Raw genomic sequence first — 20,701 nt, 5'->3', positions numbered from 1 at the left:
GAGAAATGAATGAACAAATGCAGTGTAAGGGGGTAGGGAAAAGGTAGTGCAGCAGTTTATTTATTTATTTAGTTTGTTTGTTTACCAGGCGTTGGCCTGTGTGTTTTGGGATTGGGTAATCTTTAACAATAGTTTATTTGAGGATCTTAGAGCTCTAGGATTGTTGCTGGGTTGGACTAGATTGGTGAGTGCCGGGCAGTTGTTAGGTTTGTGAATTATATTGTGGGCTATGGACAGTTGGTTAAATGTTAGAAGGTTTAGTAGTTCTAACCATTTAAGTTGGGAGAGTACAGAGCAGTGGTGGGTTCTGTAAGGCTGGCCTGTGGCAAACTTAGTGATTTTGTTGTAGCATGATTCCAGATTATTTAGGTCAGATTTATGAATGCTTGTAAATACCAGGGAGCCATAGAGAAGGGTGGAGAGTAGATGTGTGCGGGCAGTGGGTAGTCTGGTGTTGTCTGTAAGGTAAGGTTTAATTCTGTAAAGGGTGCCAAGTTTGGAGTGGACTTGTTTGATGGTGAGGGAGATGTGGGTGTCAAACCTTAGGTTATCATCGTTTGTGACACCTAGAAGTGTGGCTTGGCTGGTGGTATCTATTTTGGTTCCATTTGTGGAAAAGATAGAAAGTAGAGTCAGACATGTTTTGGGTTTATTGTAATTGAAAACAATTAACTTGGTTTTGTTGGGGTTAAGTATAAGTTGATGGCTAGTGAAGTAGTTTTCTATGTCCTGGAAAGATTTTTGCATTTTTGTTTGTAGATCCTGGGGGGTGGCGGCTGTGCAGATTAATGCAGAGTCATTGGCGTTTTGGACTATGGAGGATAGTTGGTTTGAAGAGCTGAGGTTGTTAGTAAAAATTATAAAGAGAAGGGGGCCATGTATGGATCCATGGGGTACACAACAGTGATGGTAGAAGGGGGGACAGGGTGTTCTCCCATTTGGTGGCTTGCTGATGGTTAGAGAGATAACTATGGAACCAGGACAGAGCTGTTGTGTTGAGGCCATGGGATGATAGTTTATTTAGTAGGAGTTGTTGGGTGTCAAGGAATATGGAGGAGACCATTTGGCCTCTGTTGATAAGATCTTGAATGGTGTTTGTGAAAGATAGCAGGGCAGTACTGGTACTATGTTTTGGCCCAAAGCCATGTTGTGTGGGGGAGAGGAGTTTGTGATTAAGGAGGTGGGCAAGGAATTGGGAGTGAATGCATGTTTTTCTAAGATTTTGGCTAGAGGGGAGAGTATGGCTATGGGATGGTAGTTAGTTAGATCATTAGAGGGGCTGCCTTTGTGTAGGGAAATGATGTGGGATATTTTCCATAGATGGGATACATATTTTTCAGAGATAGAACGGTTGATTAGGACTAATATGGGATAGGAAATTGAGGGGGCAGCAATTTTAAGGAATTCATTAGGTAATTTACAAGCTGCTAAACAGCAGGGTTTGAGTTTGGAAAGGAGAGATTTTATGTAGTTTGTTTGCATTGGGGTGAACCAGAAGGGGATGGGGGAGTCAGAAGAGGGAAGGGGTACAGTGAGAGGTTGATTAGTCAGATTACCAAGAAGAGATGTGAATGAGTTAATGAAGTGGGTATTAAATTGTGTATCTATTGAGTCTGAAACCTTGGAGTTGGTGGGTGGGGGGGTAGGGGTATAGCCTGGGTTTAGAAGATTGTTAATGTTTTAGCTGACTGCAGATACACATATATATCTATATCTAGCATATGTGTATGTATATATATATATATATATATATATATATATATATATATATATATATATATATTTATATATAGTAACAATTGTTTCCTGGGAAAAGTCCTATTTGGATACAGATATTGATAAATAGATAGATTGATACTCATGTTGACAGAAGTGTTGTATTTACCTGATAATGATGCTGATGAAACAAATGTTTGGCCCTACTAAGATGGTTGATAACATGAGGCTGTGGATATGGGTGATGAACAGAGGAGCAGGACAGTCAAGATGGAAGAACAGGTGGTGTGTGAATACACTGGGAGCTGATGATAGCCTGGAATAAGCTATCTATCTCCTTGATGGATGACTAAATGATGTAGCTCGTGCAAGCACTGATAATGCTTAATAGAGGAAATAAAATGCTTAATTAGGAAACTAACTATGATTTAAAAGTTCTACACGTGGAATTCAACTTAAACTGAGTTATATAACAAGTTTGTCTCATGACTTGAATACTACATATTTGACAAAATTATAGCTGAAATGACTATGTAAGAATGTAGTTAAGTTTTAGTCAATGTTATGTCAAACTTTGTTATAATAATTATTAATGTTATTGCATAAGGAATGTTAAGAATATGTGTCCACAAATGTAAATGATTATAGAAAAAGAATTATTGAAATATCACAGTAAATAGTCTACTTTGGGACACGATGTTGAAGTGAAATTAACAGTAGGTAACTTCAATGGAGGATTAAATTAAGGTGCTGCAATAACTATTTCATAATTAAAAAATGCACTTGTTAGGGATGGATGCAATCATACATAGTACAGTTAGTTATAAAGTACTTAAGGGTGACAGTAGTACATTTGCAACTTATGTAACTATAAACTGGCTTTGGTAATTGTTAACACTGAATATGGTGAGAATAGATATGTCATAATTAATCATTTGCAAATCTCATTACATCAAGAAATGTTTGCTTTTTTATGAAATTAGTATGGATGGATGGATGGATGGGTTGAGGGATAGTTTGAATGGTAGAATATAAAGATCATGAACCTCATTACAATTAGCAAAAACTGTTACTTCTGTGGTTAATAGCATATTAATAAGAGAGAAAGGAAAAGCATATGACAAAAATAAAGAGATTATTTATATATATATATATATATATATATATATATATATATATATATATATATATATTTTTTTTTTTCCCAAGCAAGATGCAAGTAAATAAGTTAGACTATTAAATTGTCTGTATCGTCATTGAAGAATTCCATGGGAGTCCCATGCATTGGCTGAGTGGGCACTCAATGAATAAAGAAAACAAATATTGTTTGCATGAAATTACTTGTGGTGTGAGAGAACATGGCTGAATATGATGTCAGAATATTAAAATTCCATATTGCAAGGACAAGTTGCTTTATACTTTACAGAAAGATGGAGAACTGTGAAGTTTAAAATGTAGCTTAAATATGGTTATTCAATACAATAAGCAGAGTGAGTGGTTAAATAATAAACCATATAATTTGGTCAACTTCATGAAATACAACTAACATGAAGTATATCAGAATTTTGAACAAGGTGGTAATGATGTGGTTTGTCTATCTGAGTAATCATGCGTGGAGACTTGATGAACAAATGTATCCAAGGGATGGAGAAGCTTGGGATGTCTTCTTATTGCTATGTATGACAAAATGGAAAGGATGAGAGAGGATTTTTATTAAATTAAGTAATACAATAGTTGAAATTTAATTGTATGCACTGTACTAACAGAATATTGGTTTCAAGGGTGACACTTGAATGAGGGTGTCAAGGAACATGGAGATGGAAAGATTAATCTATTTAGCTTGCAGCAGTGGAGAAGACAAGGTTGGAGGCTTTTGCAAAATCTGTCATAGGCAACAATCCAGACAATATTAACTGATGACTAACAGAAGGCATGCAGAGAAGGGGCAAAAGAGCATCAATTTATGACTATGTTTTATGAACAAGTATGATAAATGTCAAGAGAAAGTATGCCATTTAAAGTGGGAGATATAAACAGTTGCAGGGATACTCTAAGTTAAATACATTCTTTAAAGATAAGCTGCATAATAAAATTGCATATGATTATATGAAAGGATTGTTTATACAGTAGGCACAGCATAAGGTAAAATTTGATGAAACTAATGGGTAAGGGATTATGCTGGATTATGTAATAGAAGATGAAGTGGTTAAGAAATAAGAAGAAAACATTCACCTCTCAGCAGTTATATTAGTTTTGCTTATGAATGCACTGAAAATTATATTGACAGTTTTTTTTTTATGGTTAACAGTCTATAATTTGAATTAGGTGAAGGGAGAATGTCTGGTGCTAGCCAGCTGTTGAAGAAAAGTACCACAGTAAGTTCATGGCAACTTGCACATAAAGATAGACTAAAATATATAATAGCTCTAATACTACAGTATGTCTAGTTTACAATATCACTCAACTCATTCAAACCTATAGTGCCATTTTTTATACTTCCAGTTCACACCCATTGCTCCTTATGGTGCCCAGACATTTTTGGGGTCTGGCTTCATTTACTGAGTGACTCACCAACTAATAATAGTTAATATTAGAAAGTACAAGGAGGTATTAAAATGACACTGAGATTGTAAATCTGGGATGTCTTTCAGTAGAGCAATTTATCACTGTTCATTACTTATAATTCATATTTTGTATGGCATGGTAAGAATTCATTGTCAATGTCCATTCATATCATATTATACCTGATATATCGCTAGTTCTGTGTTAGTAATTATGAAAATAAACAATATTTCCTATATACTTAATACCTCAAAAAACAAGTTACTGACAAACATTTGCATGACATCGGGTAAAACTTTGGATGTTGTTGAATAAAATATTCTTTTAAATTTGCACCATAAGTGGCACATACTGAAAACTATTCAGTGTTATTTTTACTGCCAGTTATACAATTAAACACATGCTCTCATATTTCTGCAAATATCTCAATAAATATGCACACAATATGCACACAAAGAGGAATTTCCTGTTGTTCTGTGAAAACTTATGCCTGGTTAACAAAAAAAGAGTTTACTTACCTGGAGTGGTAAGTCTGTGTTCCGGGACGTCTGTGTTCTCGTGCTGTTGGCCTTTTCATCTCGTTTATCTTGGTTTCAGGTAAGTTTGGTATTTTGGTCTACTGAAGTAGACACACACACACACACACACACACACACACACACACACACACACACACACACACACACACATATATATATATATATATATATATATATATATATATATCTACAAACACACACACACACACACACACACACACACACACACACACACACACACACACACACACACACACACACATATAATAGCTTTAGATTCCTAAGAAAACGGTTAGCTGTCTTTTATTACAATATTACACTTGACAATACCAGATAAGGACCTAAATCTAACACAAAAAATACAGTCTCTTTTCTGCTTTTTTTCTGTTCTCTCTTCCTTGGCTAAAACAGTTAGCAGTATGACTTCAGAGAAGGTCAGAGATGTGGCAGTGCAGTCATAAATTTCATGCATTGTGCATGTAATGGATGACTGTCTCACCATAAAAGACCCCATAAGTCTTAGATATATCAAAACATTTGATTTCTTTAACTCTGCACCCCCTGCCCTCACTCAGTACACAAGCTTATAATTATTTGTATGTGGAAGTGTCTCATGGGATATCCTTAAAGGGTAGGCTGTATTTGTATTTCCACCAGCACATCCACTGTACAGGTGCACCTGGCCTGAGCCTCCTTATGATCTACATAAGCAATCTGTTGAAACACTGAGGTGAAGCTGATATTATGTATTATGTAGTTAATATCCTGTTTCACAACAACTGCCCTCATATTTCCTTAATTAAACTTACCACATACTCAGGCATCAACTCCATAGAGTAAACAGCTGTGCTTAAACACCAGAGTTCTTCAGTTCTTCAAACTACTATTAACACCCAGAGATCTGATTGCTTTACTTTAGATGTGATCCAGAGACCAGAAAAGATTGGCTTCAGCATGAATTATTACTCCTCCATATGGAATACATTATATAACCTGCTAACTCAAATTTGTTGGGGAACTGATGCATTGTGCAAAATATGCAACTATCTATTACCAAATCATTAACTCAGAGATGTTAACTTACATCGTTAGATATAGGCCTATCCTTACAGCGATTACCCAGCATAGCTATCATGAACTGTTTTCATTCTCAGGATGGGCATGTTTGTTATTGGGGCCATCTTCCATAATAACTTATGTATTACCCCAGCATCCCTGAACTGACCTGTGTTCCTTCAGCTGTTAGAATGTCAGTGGTCCTTTACTTTGCTTAGGCAGCTGTGCACTTCCTGTAGGCACCTAATGGGCTTGGTCGTCTTTTATTGCCACACAAGGTCAGTAGTTCTTCTTATGAACTCAGTCTACATGTGGTATAAATCAAGTTCCATAAATCTTTGGGTAACAGGGACTTTACTTAGCCATCTGGAGGTGCTGGAGCTCATATCTGTTCAAAGCTCATGTAGGCTAGAAGATCTGAAGTCTTCTTAAAACATCATTAACTCTTAGCAGCCAGTTGTTTCTGCAGTGGGATCCCTTAGCCATGCCTGAATGGAACATTTACAAAAAACATAAATGTTCACCATCACACAGTAGAAACTGGATACTGTGCAGACTCTTTTCATTTGGTATCACTGAATGTTTATATATCCTGAACTAATTATAATAAACAGCTATGACATAATTTCTGTTAGGAAAAAAATGATACACGGTAACAAGCCAGCCTGACCCTGATTTTCCATTTGACAGTTATGATGTACATAAGTTTCCAAAACTGAATGTATAATGCACTAAAGTAAATGTATGTATTGCAATGCAAGTGTTGGCATACAGAATCCAGGCTGCTTCTGTTAACTTAGTTACAAAAATGTAATTTATCTCATTAAAATGGCACAACTTATCCAAATTCATGTTAATAGCAACTATGGTCCATTTCTATCTTTGCTGAGTTCTGTATTGAAATGTGTTATACAGAAGTGTTTGTGTTTGCAAAATAGTATGCCAAATGATCCTTGGTGTATATTTCTGACTGAATATTTCTGTTTGTATCACTGACTGCCCATACACATTCCAATTAAAAGACCACAGGTTTAGTGAAAGTGCCAACCAGCAAACAAAATAAATGACAGATTTAAAGTCTAGTTTTCAGTACTTGTGGTCACCCTGCATTAATTTTACTTGTCATCCTAATGCCCATGTAGATTTTTTCAGGTACACTAGTTTCCTCCTAAGTCTGAAAAAATAACTGGCTATTTGAATGCTAGAAAAATGTACTTGTATGTGGCTTGTATATCCTTGACTTTTCACTCACTTGAAAAAAAAAAACAAACAAAAAAATAAAATTAAATAAAAAAATGTTTAAACGGATGTTCTGATCTTGTCTTGCAGTGCTGAATTGCTGGAATCCCTGAAGAGCAAATTGTTGCAGTTGGAGTGTCATTTTACATGGGGTCTGAAAAATAACTTCATTGATATTGAAGATTATGAAGAAAGGATGCACAATGAAATAAAGTTTGCAGAAATGAAGTCTGTGTACCACTGCTATAACCGTCTGGCTTATGCAAGCCATTTGAAAGGAAATTATGAAGAAGCCCTTGCACGTTTACAGAAAGCTGAAGAAAGCATAAGGAAAGACCATGCCAATGATGCAGACCAGCATAGTGTTGTCAATTATGGCAACTTTGCATGGGTGTACTACTACAGAGATAGAAAAACTGAATCAGAAAACTATCTTCAGAAGGTGCAAAATATTTGTAAAAAATTAGGGAGTCCTTCCTTGTATACAGTTCCTCTTGCTGAAGTATATGGCGAAAAAGGCTGGACATTACTCTCATTCTGTCGATCATATTATGTAGAGGCAGCAGAGTGTTTTGAAAAAGCTCTCAAAGAAAATCCCATTGACCCAGAGTGTAACACTGGGTATGCAGTAGCTTTGTACCGTCTTGAAACTCCTGTGTATGTAAAGTGTATACCTGAACAGAGTAAATCCTTACCCCAGCTGAAACGGTCACTAGCAGTGAATCCAAATGATACGTTATGTATGGTGTTGCTTGGCTTGAAACTTCAGGACTTTGGTAAACAAAGAGAAGGGCTTGAGTACATTGAGCAAGCATTACAGAAGTCTCCAGATGTTCCACATGTAATACGTTATGTAGCCAAGTTCTTAAGAAAGTATGGGTCTATCGATATGTCTCTTGACTTGTTAAATAAAGCATTAGAAAAGACACCAAACTCTGCATTCCTACACCACCAAGTGGGTATCTGTTATAAACAAAAGATGTTTCACTTAAGAGATACTGCTACCAATCCTAGACGTCACTCCAGAGAAATAGGTAATTTAATAAGAAACGGCATTTATCATTTTGAATTAGCCGCAGAACTTAAACCACAATTTCATTACGCACTTCTGGATTTGGCAACTATGTATAAACAAGCTCACCACTTTGAAAAAGTCGAAGAATGTTTTAAGAAACTGTACGATATACCTAGCCATACACCGGAGAACCTGCAGGAAATACATGTGGATTATGCACTGTTCCTACTGAAAAACAAAAAGTTAGAATCAAATGCTGTTCTATATTTCAAGGAAGGGTTGAAAATTAAAAATCCCTCAAAGTCAAGGTGTCTGTGTTCTAGCAATCTTCTTAAGATTGCCGAGAGAAAGTTATATATAAATCCTAAAGATAGCACAGCTCTTGGCATTCTTGGATTTGTTCACCTTCAGAATGAAAAAAAGTCACAGGCCATTGATTGCTACAAGAAAGCCCTGCAGTATGATCCTGACAATGTAGAATATTTAAATGCTCTCACTGAACTTCAACTCTCACTCTAGGAAGGATTTGTGATGTACAGCTTCATAACAAAGGTTAACCATGATGTCAATGAAGTCAGATATCTAAAAATTAACAAGTGTGGAACAGTTTAAAATAAGCTAGATGTAAATACGCCATTAATAATACAAAAAAACCCCCACCAGAAAGTATGAAGACAATTGTGTACAGTACCAAATCCTTAAGTGAAAAATCATTCTGCTACTACAGTGATATCTTTAACTTAAGAATTAAAGTTCTTGCATCATTCTAATCACTCAGGTGGACACATTTCATTTGCCAAGTAGAGTGATGGTTATATTTCACCTGTGTCAGAAGGAATATAAATAACCTCACTATCATTCTTTTTACATACTTTCTGAGCTCTTATTTTTGTGTTTTATTATTTATTTTATTTAATTAATTAACTTGTTTATTCATTTATTTACTTTATGTAGCCCTGCTGACTTCCAGATATAATCCAGGCAATCTTTCCTCATGGAGTACTCCTTCTAGCTTTGAACAGCCCTTCCATTTGGGGATTCCATCTCTACAAAAAGAAATACCTAGCCTCAATGAAAAAAAAGTTTTGAGTTTGATAGTGGGAAACATGAGACAAGAGACAATACCTGGTATTAGTTGTCCTGCACCCATTGCATTACTGATGTTGGAAAGGATTTCAGTGTACCACAGGAAACTTCACATAATTAATCTGGTTTTCTCATATGCTTACATCTTCTCATTTATCCAGCACGTGCAGTTATTGTATTGTCCAGTGGTGGTTCGAGTCATGACTCTAAATCAGCCATACTTTTCACTTGAATATGAAATATCATCTTGTCTCTAATTTAATTTAATACCGTCTGCTCCTACCTGGCTATTTGTGTGACATAAAATCTATTTCTAAACATTAGTCACTGGCACTACAGATGGATCTGTTTTTGGGGGAGAGTTGGAAGAAAGACATGATGATAACTTATGTATTAATTTCCATGGTCACAATACAATATGGAAGTAGTTGCATTTTACCAAAACACATATATTTTTGAACCAATGCAGTCAAATGTAAGTGATATGAGAATCTCTGCTTTGAAAAACTGGCTGCATGCCATACCATAACATCAACAGTTAGGGAACATCTGTGAAACAGTGTCAAGTGAGTACTTCTTAACTTTCACTTTCCATGCTAACAGGTCTTCACATTAAACACTTATGTTATAGAGTCCTTGCATAGTTTATATAAAGATTACAGTCAGCTGTTTTTTAAAACCTGTTTTATAAATTCTCTGTGTCTTCTGACCCTTTCCAGTTGTAATGCTTTGCTTGTGACAGGTATATTAGCAACATTAAAAGCTTTATATTGCTTAATATCTACATTTTTACTTTTACCTGTTTCATCATTTTGCTTACTATTTTTTATTATTAGCTTTGTCATCTAAAACAACTGATATCACTTAAAGTAGCCTTTTCTGTACATGAACACACCAGTTTACCTTTACTGTCTCGTATTTCAGGTTAACATCTGTTTTTCATGTATGCATTGTTTACTTTTCATCTTGAAAAATAATATTTATAACTGTTTTGTCTCAGCTTTGTAACCTAGAAAGTGGCTGAAAACAGTCATGTAGCAGCCCCCTCATCCTGATGATAAAAACAAAACAAAAAAAAAAAAAAAGGAAGGAAGCAAGCAAACAAGCAATATATAAATAAATAATGGTACTGTTTTGCATGGTTTAAGATACTTACAAGGTTGTTTAACCTTGTTGTAAATATTTGAACAATTCACCAAACCATGTAAGTTTTAAAAACGTTCATAATATTGTTTACATTTCTCTTACATGAAGGTAAATGACCAAACTAACTTATAAATTGATAGACTTCTGTACCTTTTTATACTTCATACTTGAGGTTTCAATTACCTCTAGGCCTTTTATGGATTTAAACCCCATTGTGACATCCTTATCAGTCCATAAATAAAACATAACTTTTCCCTTAGTCCATGATATAGGACTGTTTCCACTCTTTAACAATTGCTGTGCCATTAAAAATCATATCCATAACAGAAGGCAACATAAGTATATGTTTAAAGTTGGAAAGAAAACTACAGGGCAGACCACATTATATCTTGCTGCTAAATGCTATCAGTTCATAGGTTCATAGGTAGGTACTAGGCTATTGGCCCAAGGGCCTACGTAAGACTAGCCAACAAGGTTTCCTGGCTTACGCTACCCAAGAAAGTTATTTTCCTGTGCCACTGTCAAGCAGAGACACAGAAGTGATCCCCTGGGTATATTTCCTATTTCCCATCCACTCATCAAGATTTTTCATGAAGAGTGCTAATGAAGAACTTTGCTTGACATAGATGGGTAGCCTGTTCCAGAGTATGGGAAGTCTCTGGGACAGGAATCTATCCCTCCAGCATGTCCTGTTTAGTGTGGTGACAAGATTTAGGTCCCTAGAGCATGTAGCTCGGAGAGATTGGGATTTCTTTAGGTGTAGCATGTCCAACAGCTCTGGGTTTGACATAGCTTTATATGTTAGGCAGAGATCACCTTGGAGTAGGCGATATGCAATGGAGTAAAGCTGGAGTTTTTTGAGGCAGTCAGTGTAGGGCATTTGTTTGAGGCCAGTAATCCTCTTTCCTAGGTACTTCTGTGGCATTCCAGCTGCTGCAGATGTTTTGTGAGGTACATTCCAAAAGGGGCATTGTACTCTATAATGGGTCTAATGAGTGTTGGGTAGAGGGGAACAATTACCTCTTTTTCCTGGATGAGAACCCTTTTATGATGAGGTGTGCCACGTAGAAGGACTTCCTGACTACTGTGACGATGTGACTATCAAAGGAGACACTACTGTCCACCTGGGTCCCAAGGTCTCTTATCACACATTCGGTGTTAAGTAGATTGCTGCCTATGTGATAGTTCATGGGTGCAGAGTTTTTACCAAAGGGCTGTTTTCTAGATTAATTCAAAACCTCTACAAATCTGCTGACAGTCATTACTTATCGTGGCCTTTTGAACTACAGTCTCCTGAACTGGGAAGTGTTTTATAAAATGAATTACATGCAAATAACAGAAATGTTATCACAATATTTAAACAATTTAAGGTATCAGAAATAGGCTTAATTTTTTAACACTTTACATGAGTATCTGTCTTTAGTAATTTATATCTTAGGTTCTGATACTCGTATCATTTATAAACTCTGCCTACAAAGTTGTAGACATTTGGAACATGGATTTTGACTGTATTGGCCATGGAGAGACATTTTGCTAAATTAAAAGCACTGTATGCACTGCCTGAATGGTTTTTCTGCACTGCCCCACTTTAGATGATTCAGACTGTCAGTCATATCTTATCAATCATATGAATTTCAACAATCTGAAAAGTCAAATCAAAATAAGATGGCCTGCGAGTGTGTGCATGTTCCATTCATTCTGTCGCACATTCATTATTTGAATATTCTGTGCAATGAACATTCATTTTCTCAGATATTTGTTGTATTGAAAAAGGTAAGTTGGTTTTATGAGAGTGAGTGCGTGTGTGCACGTGTGTGGGTTAGGGTTGGATTAAGGGTAAAGAAAGTGAATAGGTGCAGAGTGTGTGTGTCTTGTTTTGTGATAGTGTTACAGAAATGTTTTTTCTACCTTAGTAGTATGTGTTAATCCTAATCCAACCCCTGCTTCTAACCCTAGCCCTACACCTTATTTTAAAAAAGCCTTTCCATAACACTGTCACTAATCAGATTAATTAAACTATAGTGTTATGGAGAGTTTTAGTGTCAAGATCGTAAAAGGAAATTGCTTTCTTTTTATGATATTTTGTGTATTCAATGTGTGTCGAGTGCTTGATAGTGCGTAGCATGCTGTTGAATGTTTTCTGATCAATTTTGTGATACGGCAATCATCACTCTATAACTATTTATTCATAAATATTACAGTACAGAAGAAAATAATGTGAATGCTTCATTTAAACAGAGAGAATATCCTGAAAAATTAAAAATAATTTTACTCTCTGGTTTAAAAAGTTATCTTTCACTACTTAGATTTGGCATCTGCAAAACCCCCAACTCATCAAATATTTTAAAGCACTTCTACAGTCAGTTGAATTTGTATGACTATAAGTACCAAGAAATCAGGAACAAATTTCTTCTTTCATATAAATACAGAGTATACTAGAGGCCACAGTTCTGACTATACGAAGTTGTTGTTTGTTGTTGTTTGTCTTTTGGCTTTTCCCGGTAAGGGGTAGCTGGATCGCCGGTCCACTAATGATTGTCAGATTTTTTTTTTACGAAATGCCAAGGTGCCAGCTTGACACCCAACCTTCAATACAGGCACGCCCATTTATGCACGCATGTCTTTCGAATGCTACCCAACCACGGGGAGGACATGCAGACTCCACACTGAAGGCACTACCAAGCCAAATAAACGCAAATAAACATTTTAAATTGGAGACTGTTGACACATTTGTTTTGAAGTTATAAGAGTCTTTCATGTCTCTTAAAGAAATTATGCTAAAATATGTTGTCAAACAAAGCAGTTAGTATACTTAAGGTAATGGACTAGATTCCAAAAGACTTTATTTACTCTTAGAGCAAGTGTCACAGTAAGTGACTTACTCTGAGAGCAGATCTTTTGGAATCTGACTCCCTGCTGTAAGTCTGTTTATAGATAGGCCTTACAGTGAAATATATCATTTACACCAAGAAAAAGTCTTTCAAAATCTGGGCAGATTTTCACTGAAGTCAGTCACTTACAGTGAGTAAAAGTATTTTGGAATTTTGCCCAATATCTTTTCCTCACCCTTACCTATGAGGGAATAAACATTTACAAACTGTAAAAGTTACCTAAGTTTGTTTTTTTTTTTTTTTTTGTTATACATGTGTTACTCAGATAAGCACACTGAATACAAGTGTCCTGTCTCAGGGGAAACATGGGCGCAATCTCTGGTCTAGTGACTTACTCAAAGTCACACAGTAGGCAAATGGAGGTGGAAGTAATCAAACCTGTACCTTTGACTACAGGAAGCAGCTCACCGATAGCTTAGAGTCATAATCCTCTGTGCTAACTGCCTGACAAATGCACTTATCATCTGCCCTTTTTAAGATGAGAATGGAGTATGTCAAACAGCTTGTAAGTATACGATGATTAGAATCTAGAAAATGTGTTATTATAACAAGTATCAGCTACAAGAAAATGTTAGACATACTTAAATATTTAAATTATTGAAAAAGTTATATGTGAGTTGTATTTTATTATTAAACAACATATTTTGAATCAAATGCATTTTGAATGAAGTGTATAATTTATGTAGAAAAATGTTTTATTTGATCTAACAACTGATCCTCCATCCTTGTAAGCCCTTAAAACAATAACCTGTGGAATAAGCTTAAGATAAAGCATTACAAACTGTAATTTTTAGTTTTGGATACAAAGTGAAACAGCTGCAAATGTATAATGCAACCATGCAGTATACTGAGATTTGGAAAATTTTGGTTTTAATAATTATGCTTCTGAGCACATTTAAAAAAATAAAATGTTTACTATGACTTGAACTGTGATTGTTAACCAGCTTGTTTCTTACATGTGTTGCATCATTAAAAATAGGTCTTTGTGGGGATGTATTAACATACATCTAAGTTAAACTAGGTTAAATAAAATTAAAAGAAAATGGCATGAATGGCTATTCTAATGAATCAGAAAGTGCAGTATTATTACAGTCCAGAAAATATATTTGTTTGATGTCTGTAGTTAAGACTGACAGGTGATATATAAGTAGCAACTATTAGCAGCAATAAGTTAAAATGTAGAACCCCCCCCCCCCACAAGACTGTTATGTTACTTTTTATGATGTATTAAAAAATAGGTGCATACACTTTTTCTTCTCACTAATGCTATAAGTTATAATACTACAAGAAATACATAACCAAACCAAATGCTATTAAAGATTCTTACAGGTATAATTTTTGAGGAGTTTGTATCTTCTTGTCATGTGATTTTTTTTCCAGAGGTTTCTTGTTCATTCTCTCCTGGCCAAATACTCATTGGCTGACTGAATGTTCTAAATCAAAACTATAATATGTATGTACATATGTAGCTATATGTCTGTCTATTTATCTATCTGTCTATGACATTTTCTGATCTGCATTGTAGCTACAGTCACTGAAGTTACCCTACATATATCTTCTTATCAAATTAAGAACTCTTATTTTAAATACTTCTTTATACACAGAGTGTTGCATTTTTCCTCAAAGTTTATGAAAAAGATAAAATGTGCGGCAAAGCATATTCAGTCTTTTGGCAGTTTACTAAATGGGCTGGTATCATTTTGCAATGAACATGCCTCAGCACCTTTTGATTTTTGACATTGAATGGTGACTTTATTTATCATCTGCACGGCCTTTAAGTATATTATACCAAATTGTATTTTATTTTTTGAGCTGGTAAACAAACTCTATTCTTTTTTGAGCACAAATTCTGAGAAAAATAAAAATAAAAATAATGAAAATGAATTATAAAACAAAATGCAAACTAAAAATTAAGAGAAATATTACCACGTGAACCTGAGTAAAGACACCACTCATAGTACAAGCATTTTATTATAAGACCTTAAACAATATAAAAAATAAAAATAATTGTATTTTCCTTTTCAGGAGAGAACAATAAATATATGCTTGCAGTGTCACAATGTTTCTGCTTTTGTTTGCTTATCTGTTCTGACTTCTTTGTCCTTCCCTCCAGTCTCATAAATGTACTTCACTATAACTATTTCCAGAGTTCTTCCGGTTTCTCTTCTCTTACTCTGTTACTCTGTGCTGCTGCATAGGTTCATAGGTCAATACTAGGCTAGCTGCCCTTGTAGGCCATTTTAAATGTAAACAGTTTACCTTTTTATGCTTGAAATAACCTGTCCCTTTTGGTTATAGATTGGCCTTACCCATCCCATGGTTGATAACTGTGTTATCCATAATTAGATTAACTGAAATCATACAATAGATAATCTGAGGGGAACCATGCATGGGATAAAGCATTTTGGAGCAGCCTCTGCCCATTAGTAGTACGGGGGTAGATATGGGGTACATTTTCTGTTTCCCATCCATAGACCTAAATTGTACTTGAATATGGACAGGTATGAATTTTGTTTTATGTGGATGGGGAGTCTGTTCCACAGCAGTGATGTCCTCTGTGAGATATACATGTCCCTCCAAACCATTCTGCTGAGGTTGCAAGGTTTAGATCTCCAGACTGTGTATTTATGATTCTGTTTGACTTGCTAGTGTGTACTAAATCCATCACTAATGGATTGGAGGATGCCTTGCATGCCAGGCACAAGTTACCTCTTACCAGTCTTTAGGATACTGAATATAGAAACAGGGATTCAAGTCAATTCATATAGGACATGTTATTTAGGCCTTTTATCCTTTTACTAAGGCATCCTTGTTGGCATTCCAGTTGTTACATGTGTCTGGACAGATACATGCCAAAGGGGGCATCATATTCAATGACTGGCCTAATGAGGGCCGAGTAAAGGAGGACAATGACATCCCTAGATCTAGGCACAACCCCTTTGTTTATATGCTATATGTGCAATATAGAAGGCCTTTTTTTACAACAACAGATATATGTTGGTCAACAGTTAGGTCATAAGCTGCCAAATCCCAAGCATCTGGGTTAACTCTTAGGTGCACACTGTCAGTGTGGTAGTTCCCTGGGGTAGATACTTCCCAAAAGATGCAGTAATGCATTTTTGACATTTACTTTCAGTCCATGATTTGAGTACCAACTATTTATTTGAGAGAAACCTTCCTGCAGGATGGTTACAAAACTGATGCAGTTTTATACCTGGACATTGATCTTTTTTTTCCCCAACAAAGAATACAAGTAGGCCCTGCATCAGTTCTAGACTTGATTTCCACTATTGTTAATGCATTTCACCCACTACTGTCTAAAACTATGTTAACTATAACTTCTAAACTAGAAAATATTATACTTGACCATTTGTAAATAAACTAACGTGAACTTAGACTACTTTCAAGTTATAAGTAGTAGAACTAACATATTTTAGCAGTTTTAACTCAAGTGTGATATTCTGAAAGATACGGTGTCAGTGGAATTATTTTTGATATGATCATCATCAAAGAATATAGACTATATTTGTCTCACAATGTAGGATACTAAAGCATGTACTTATGATCTATTTCCTGCTTGATGAACACAGTTTCTAAAACTTGATTAAAGATTCAGTTTAAATTGACACACTCCTCAAGTCAAATTCGGCACTGAAGACTGTTTAACATGATCTCATTTTACTGAATTTTAGTATACATCATTTTTAAAGTATTTAAGTATCTTTGTGTAGAGCTTTTCTTCACTGGTCTCCACTAAACATGGGTCACAACCTAGGATGACAACCCAATGAATTATGCATGCATACCTATATAAACAAATAAATGCAGAAATATTACAGTAGTAATACGGAAACATGTTACAGTAGTGGCTTCATAAGATGTTTGAGTCACCATCATCAACCACCCTCCTTTTCCCCAATTTCTACTTGGGGTCAGGTGTCATCTTAACTGTCACCATCTCTCTCGATTCAATGCCACACTCCTGCCTTATTTGACACTCATAAATGACAGTCGGAGATCTTCTCTCAAACAATCCATCCACCTCTTTGCTTGATGTCCTTGTTTCCTCTTACCTTTTTCCTGTCTGTCCCAAATCTTCTTGAACAGATTATCTTCTGCTTTTCTCCATGTGTGTCCAAACCACAGTAATCTGTTCTCTTTGATCTTTTCTACAATCTACTTTGGTTTCTGCTCTTATGTCCTCATTTCTTCTTCTGTCCCTCAGTGTTCACCACCATTCTCAGGCACTTCATTCCCATCACCTCTAGCTTCTCATCTGCTCTGCCTTTACTTTCCACGTTTCTATACCATACAGTAGTACTGGTTGCACCACTGTGTTGAACACCTTACTTTTCAGCTTCTTTGTCATTCTTCAGTCATTCTCTGCACCTAAGACCCAATACCAGTTGGCTGCAGCCCCTCAGATTCTACCTTTGACATTTTCATTCAGACATCCCTTCTCCTTAACCACCCTTCCCAGATAATTGAAGCTATTAACCTGTTCCACTATCTTCCCTTCTATCTCACTTCTCAGCTTTTTCTGATTCCCCCAGTTTGCTAGCATTACCACTGTCATATCTTTGCTTAGGTTTATCCCATGTGCCTGCAGTTTTGCATTCCATTCCCCTATCCTTTGCTGAAGTTCTTGCTCAGTGTCTGTCTGTAATGGCACATTGTCTGCATACAGCAACTTTGTTGATCCGTTCCCTCTGACCTGCTAGCTAATGTAGTCCATCACAAATATGAACAGCAGTGGGCTCACAGCTGAACCCTGGTGTATACTCAAGAGACCTACTATAGTGTGCTGAATTATAAAATTGCCCAGGAACAAACACAAGGATGCATCTCCATTGGTGGCTATGAAAGAGGCATCTTAATATTGATGAAGTATTCTGAACTCAGATTGGAGTGGAGAATGTACAATAGTGTCATATGTACAACAATCATTCATCATCACTCTTTGTGAGAAGGTGAGGTTTCCTGCTGAGCATTTAATCCTGTAGTCAAAATAAAATTAAAACCTCTCCATTGTACCACACAAAACTGTATTGCCCATATAAAGGGTATTTGTATTTTTGAAGGTCTGGATATGGCCTTTTTTTGTCAAGATGATCCCAGATATTCCCTTACATGACAAAAAGAAACTGATTGACTTAAATAATTGGCTTAGTTTCTGGTGTTATTCGAAGGGGATCCAGTATCTGTCAGTCTGGAATGACATAATCGACAAACCTCGAAGCTTTGACAGAGATTGTCTTCATCTGTCACCCCTGGGATTTCAGCTACTGGCTAAGGGTCTTGCCACCCCCATAGTGGCTTTCTTAGGCAGTTTTTCTAGGACAAAATTTCCTGACATAAAAACTCCATCTGAAAACAACCTCAAGGATATGCTGCTAAATGCTTGGAGTCTTAACATGAAACTGCACTCACTATAAGCAGTCCTCACCTTGGAAGATGCAGACATTTCTGCAATCATGGAGACCTGGCTCAAGGCTTTGGAGAGCACTCTAGCCATATTGGCCTACACCTCCTTCCACACATTCAGACCACAATCTAAAAGCCTGAAAATGAAAGGAGGCAGGGGTCCTTATCAGCATCTCGAATGCTGACAATATTGTATTGGATATTGTCGCATCGAGAATGCCAAAAAAGCAGAACATCCAACGGGTAAACGGAAATCTCTGTAAGGGGAGATTTCCATTTAACTCAATGTAATGCAGTCTCAGAGTTGGTATATTTAAGTAGTGGGGGGTGTGAGAGCACAGCCCCCTACATGGGGGGGGGGTGCAGTGGGGCTTGCCCCACTGCCTACACCCTTTAGTTTTTTTTGGGTTTTTTATTTTATTTTTTTATCGGCATTCAAAAATGTAATAGGTCGATCATTTCAGTTTGACATTTAGTGATTCGACCTATTAGATTTTCAAAATGCTGATATAGACCCGGAGGCAGTGTATCAATATTCATTAAAGATAAATAAACCTCCAGATTAGTTAAACAGTATGATTCGCTAAAGATACTTCAGGTGCAATTAACTGCTGGTAGGACTCCTAGTCAAGTCATTACCAGCTACAGGACCCCCTCCATGACTCAGGCACCCACTCTACTTATATGGATCTACTTGAGTCTATCAAGATACATCCAAACACTGTGGCTTTTGTGACTTTAACTACCCCTAGCATTGACTGGGTAAATTACTCCTGCTCAAACTCACTTGCCCAAAGGTTCCTTGAATTTGCTAACTCCAGTACCCTGGACCAGTTGGTTGGCACCCTTAAAAGGTGTGCAAACATCCTGGATCTGGTGCTTACCAATATAGGGGACCACTGTAGCATTCCCTACTGTGAGGTCTTGCCTGGTGGGATATGAGCACAAATCAGTCTCATTCAAAGTAATTATCATACCTGATCTCCCATAGCAGCAACTAAACTAAAAAACTTCTCCAAAGAAGATCATAACATCTTACGGGATGGTATAAATAGCTTTACTGTACCTCCCCCCTCAGATGGAACTTATAACTATGCCAAGTTCTACACCAATGCTTTTTACAAACATCTGTATAAAGGCATTGACTCAGCTGTACCTGATGGGACCAGAATTAGCTCTTCAAGGAAGAGCAAATCTGCCTGCTGGACAACTGCCATTAACAGGCTTTACAATAAGAGTAACAAATTGCTGTCTAAGAGTAAACGGGAGTGAGCCATAAACTGGAAACACTCCATCCTCAGCTTAAACAAGCAAATAAGACTTCATGTGAAGTCCTCCAAAGCAAACTACAAATTCAAATTAGCTTCCTCAACTATGGACAATCATGAGACTTTCTTTAGTTACATCCATAACTGAAAAGGAAAGGTCCAGATTTCTGCTGAACTGGTCATTAATGATGCCAGGGTTCCTATCAGTTCATCAAAACTTCAGCAGTTTGAAAACTGATTATCGCAAAGCCGCGGAACACTGAATTTTTTCCCAGGGAAAGAATTTGGTGGGCTGTTTCTGTGGCTTTGCGATTTTCAGCACTGTGGTAGAAAGTTATGGGTCGGGTTCATGTAAGTGTGCGATTGTGCAGATGTTAGGGTTAGGATACAGGTTAGGTGAGTTACGGTTAGGGCACAGGTGAGGTGGGTGTGCAATAGTGAAATATTTTAGGGTTAGGGCGGGATAGGTGAGTTAGGGTTAGGGCAAGGGTGAGGTGGGTGTGCAATAGTGACAGACTTTAGGGTTAGGGTGGGATAGGTGAGTTAGGGTTAGGGCGTGGGTCAGGTGAGTGTGCGATAGTGACGGACCTTAGGGTTAGGGATTGGGTTAAGGTAAGTGGATAGATAGTAGTATATGTACAGTTTAGTGTAGGGTTAGATGTAGGATTTTAAGTGTATGTGTGTGGATTGCTGTTTTTTTGGTGTACTTGTGTTGTGTGTGTGTTTCTTGGAACAGCAATTTTTTTCCCTGGGAAAAAA

The 20,701-nt window shown here is 36.6% G+C and overlaps 1 protein-coding gene across 1 annotated transcript in view; it reads left to right on the top strand.

The window, feature by feature from the left end:
- LOC122789208 (interferon-induced protein with tetratricopeptide repeats 5-like) overlaps positions 1 to 9,714 on the top strand; it is a 112,849-nt gene extending 103,135 nt beyond the window's left edge. The window contains exon 2 of the mRNA XM_044056478.1: positions 7,203 to 9,714. Within this exon, the coding sequence (XP_043912413.1) occupies positions 7,203 to 8,646 (1,444 nt within the window). The 3' untranslated portion in view covers positions 8,647 to 9,714. The remainder of the gene's footprint in view (positions 1 to 7,202) is intronic.
- Positions 9,715 to 20,701: the final 10,987 nt, after the last annotated feature.

The sequence above is a fragment of the Protopterus annectens genome, chromosome 14.part0, assembly GCF_019279795.1.
Source record: "Protopterus annectens isolate FY-2018-M chromosome 14.part0, PAN1.0, whole genome shotgun sequence".
Lineage (NCBI taxonomy): Eukaryota > Metazoa > Chordata > Ceratodontiformes > Protopteridae > Protopterus > Protopterus annectens.
The sequence above is the reverse complement of the archived record's forward strand: the minus strand, read 5'-3'. Positions and strand labels throughout refer to the sequence as shown.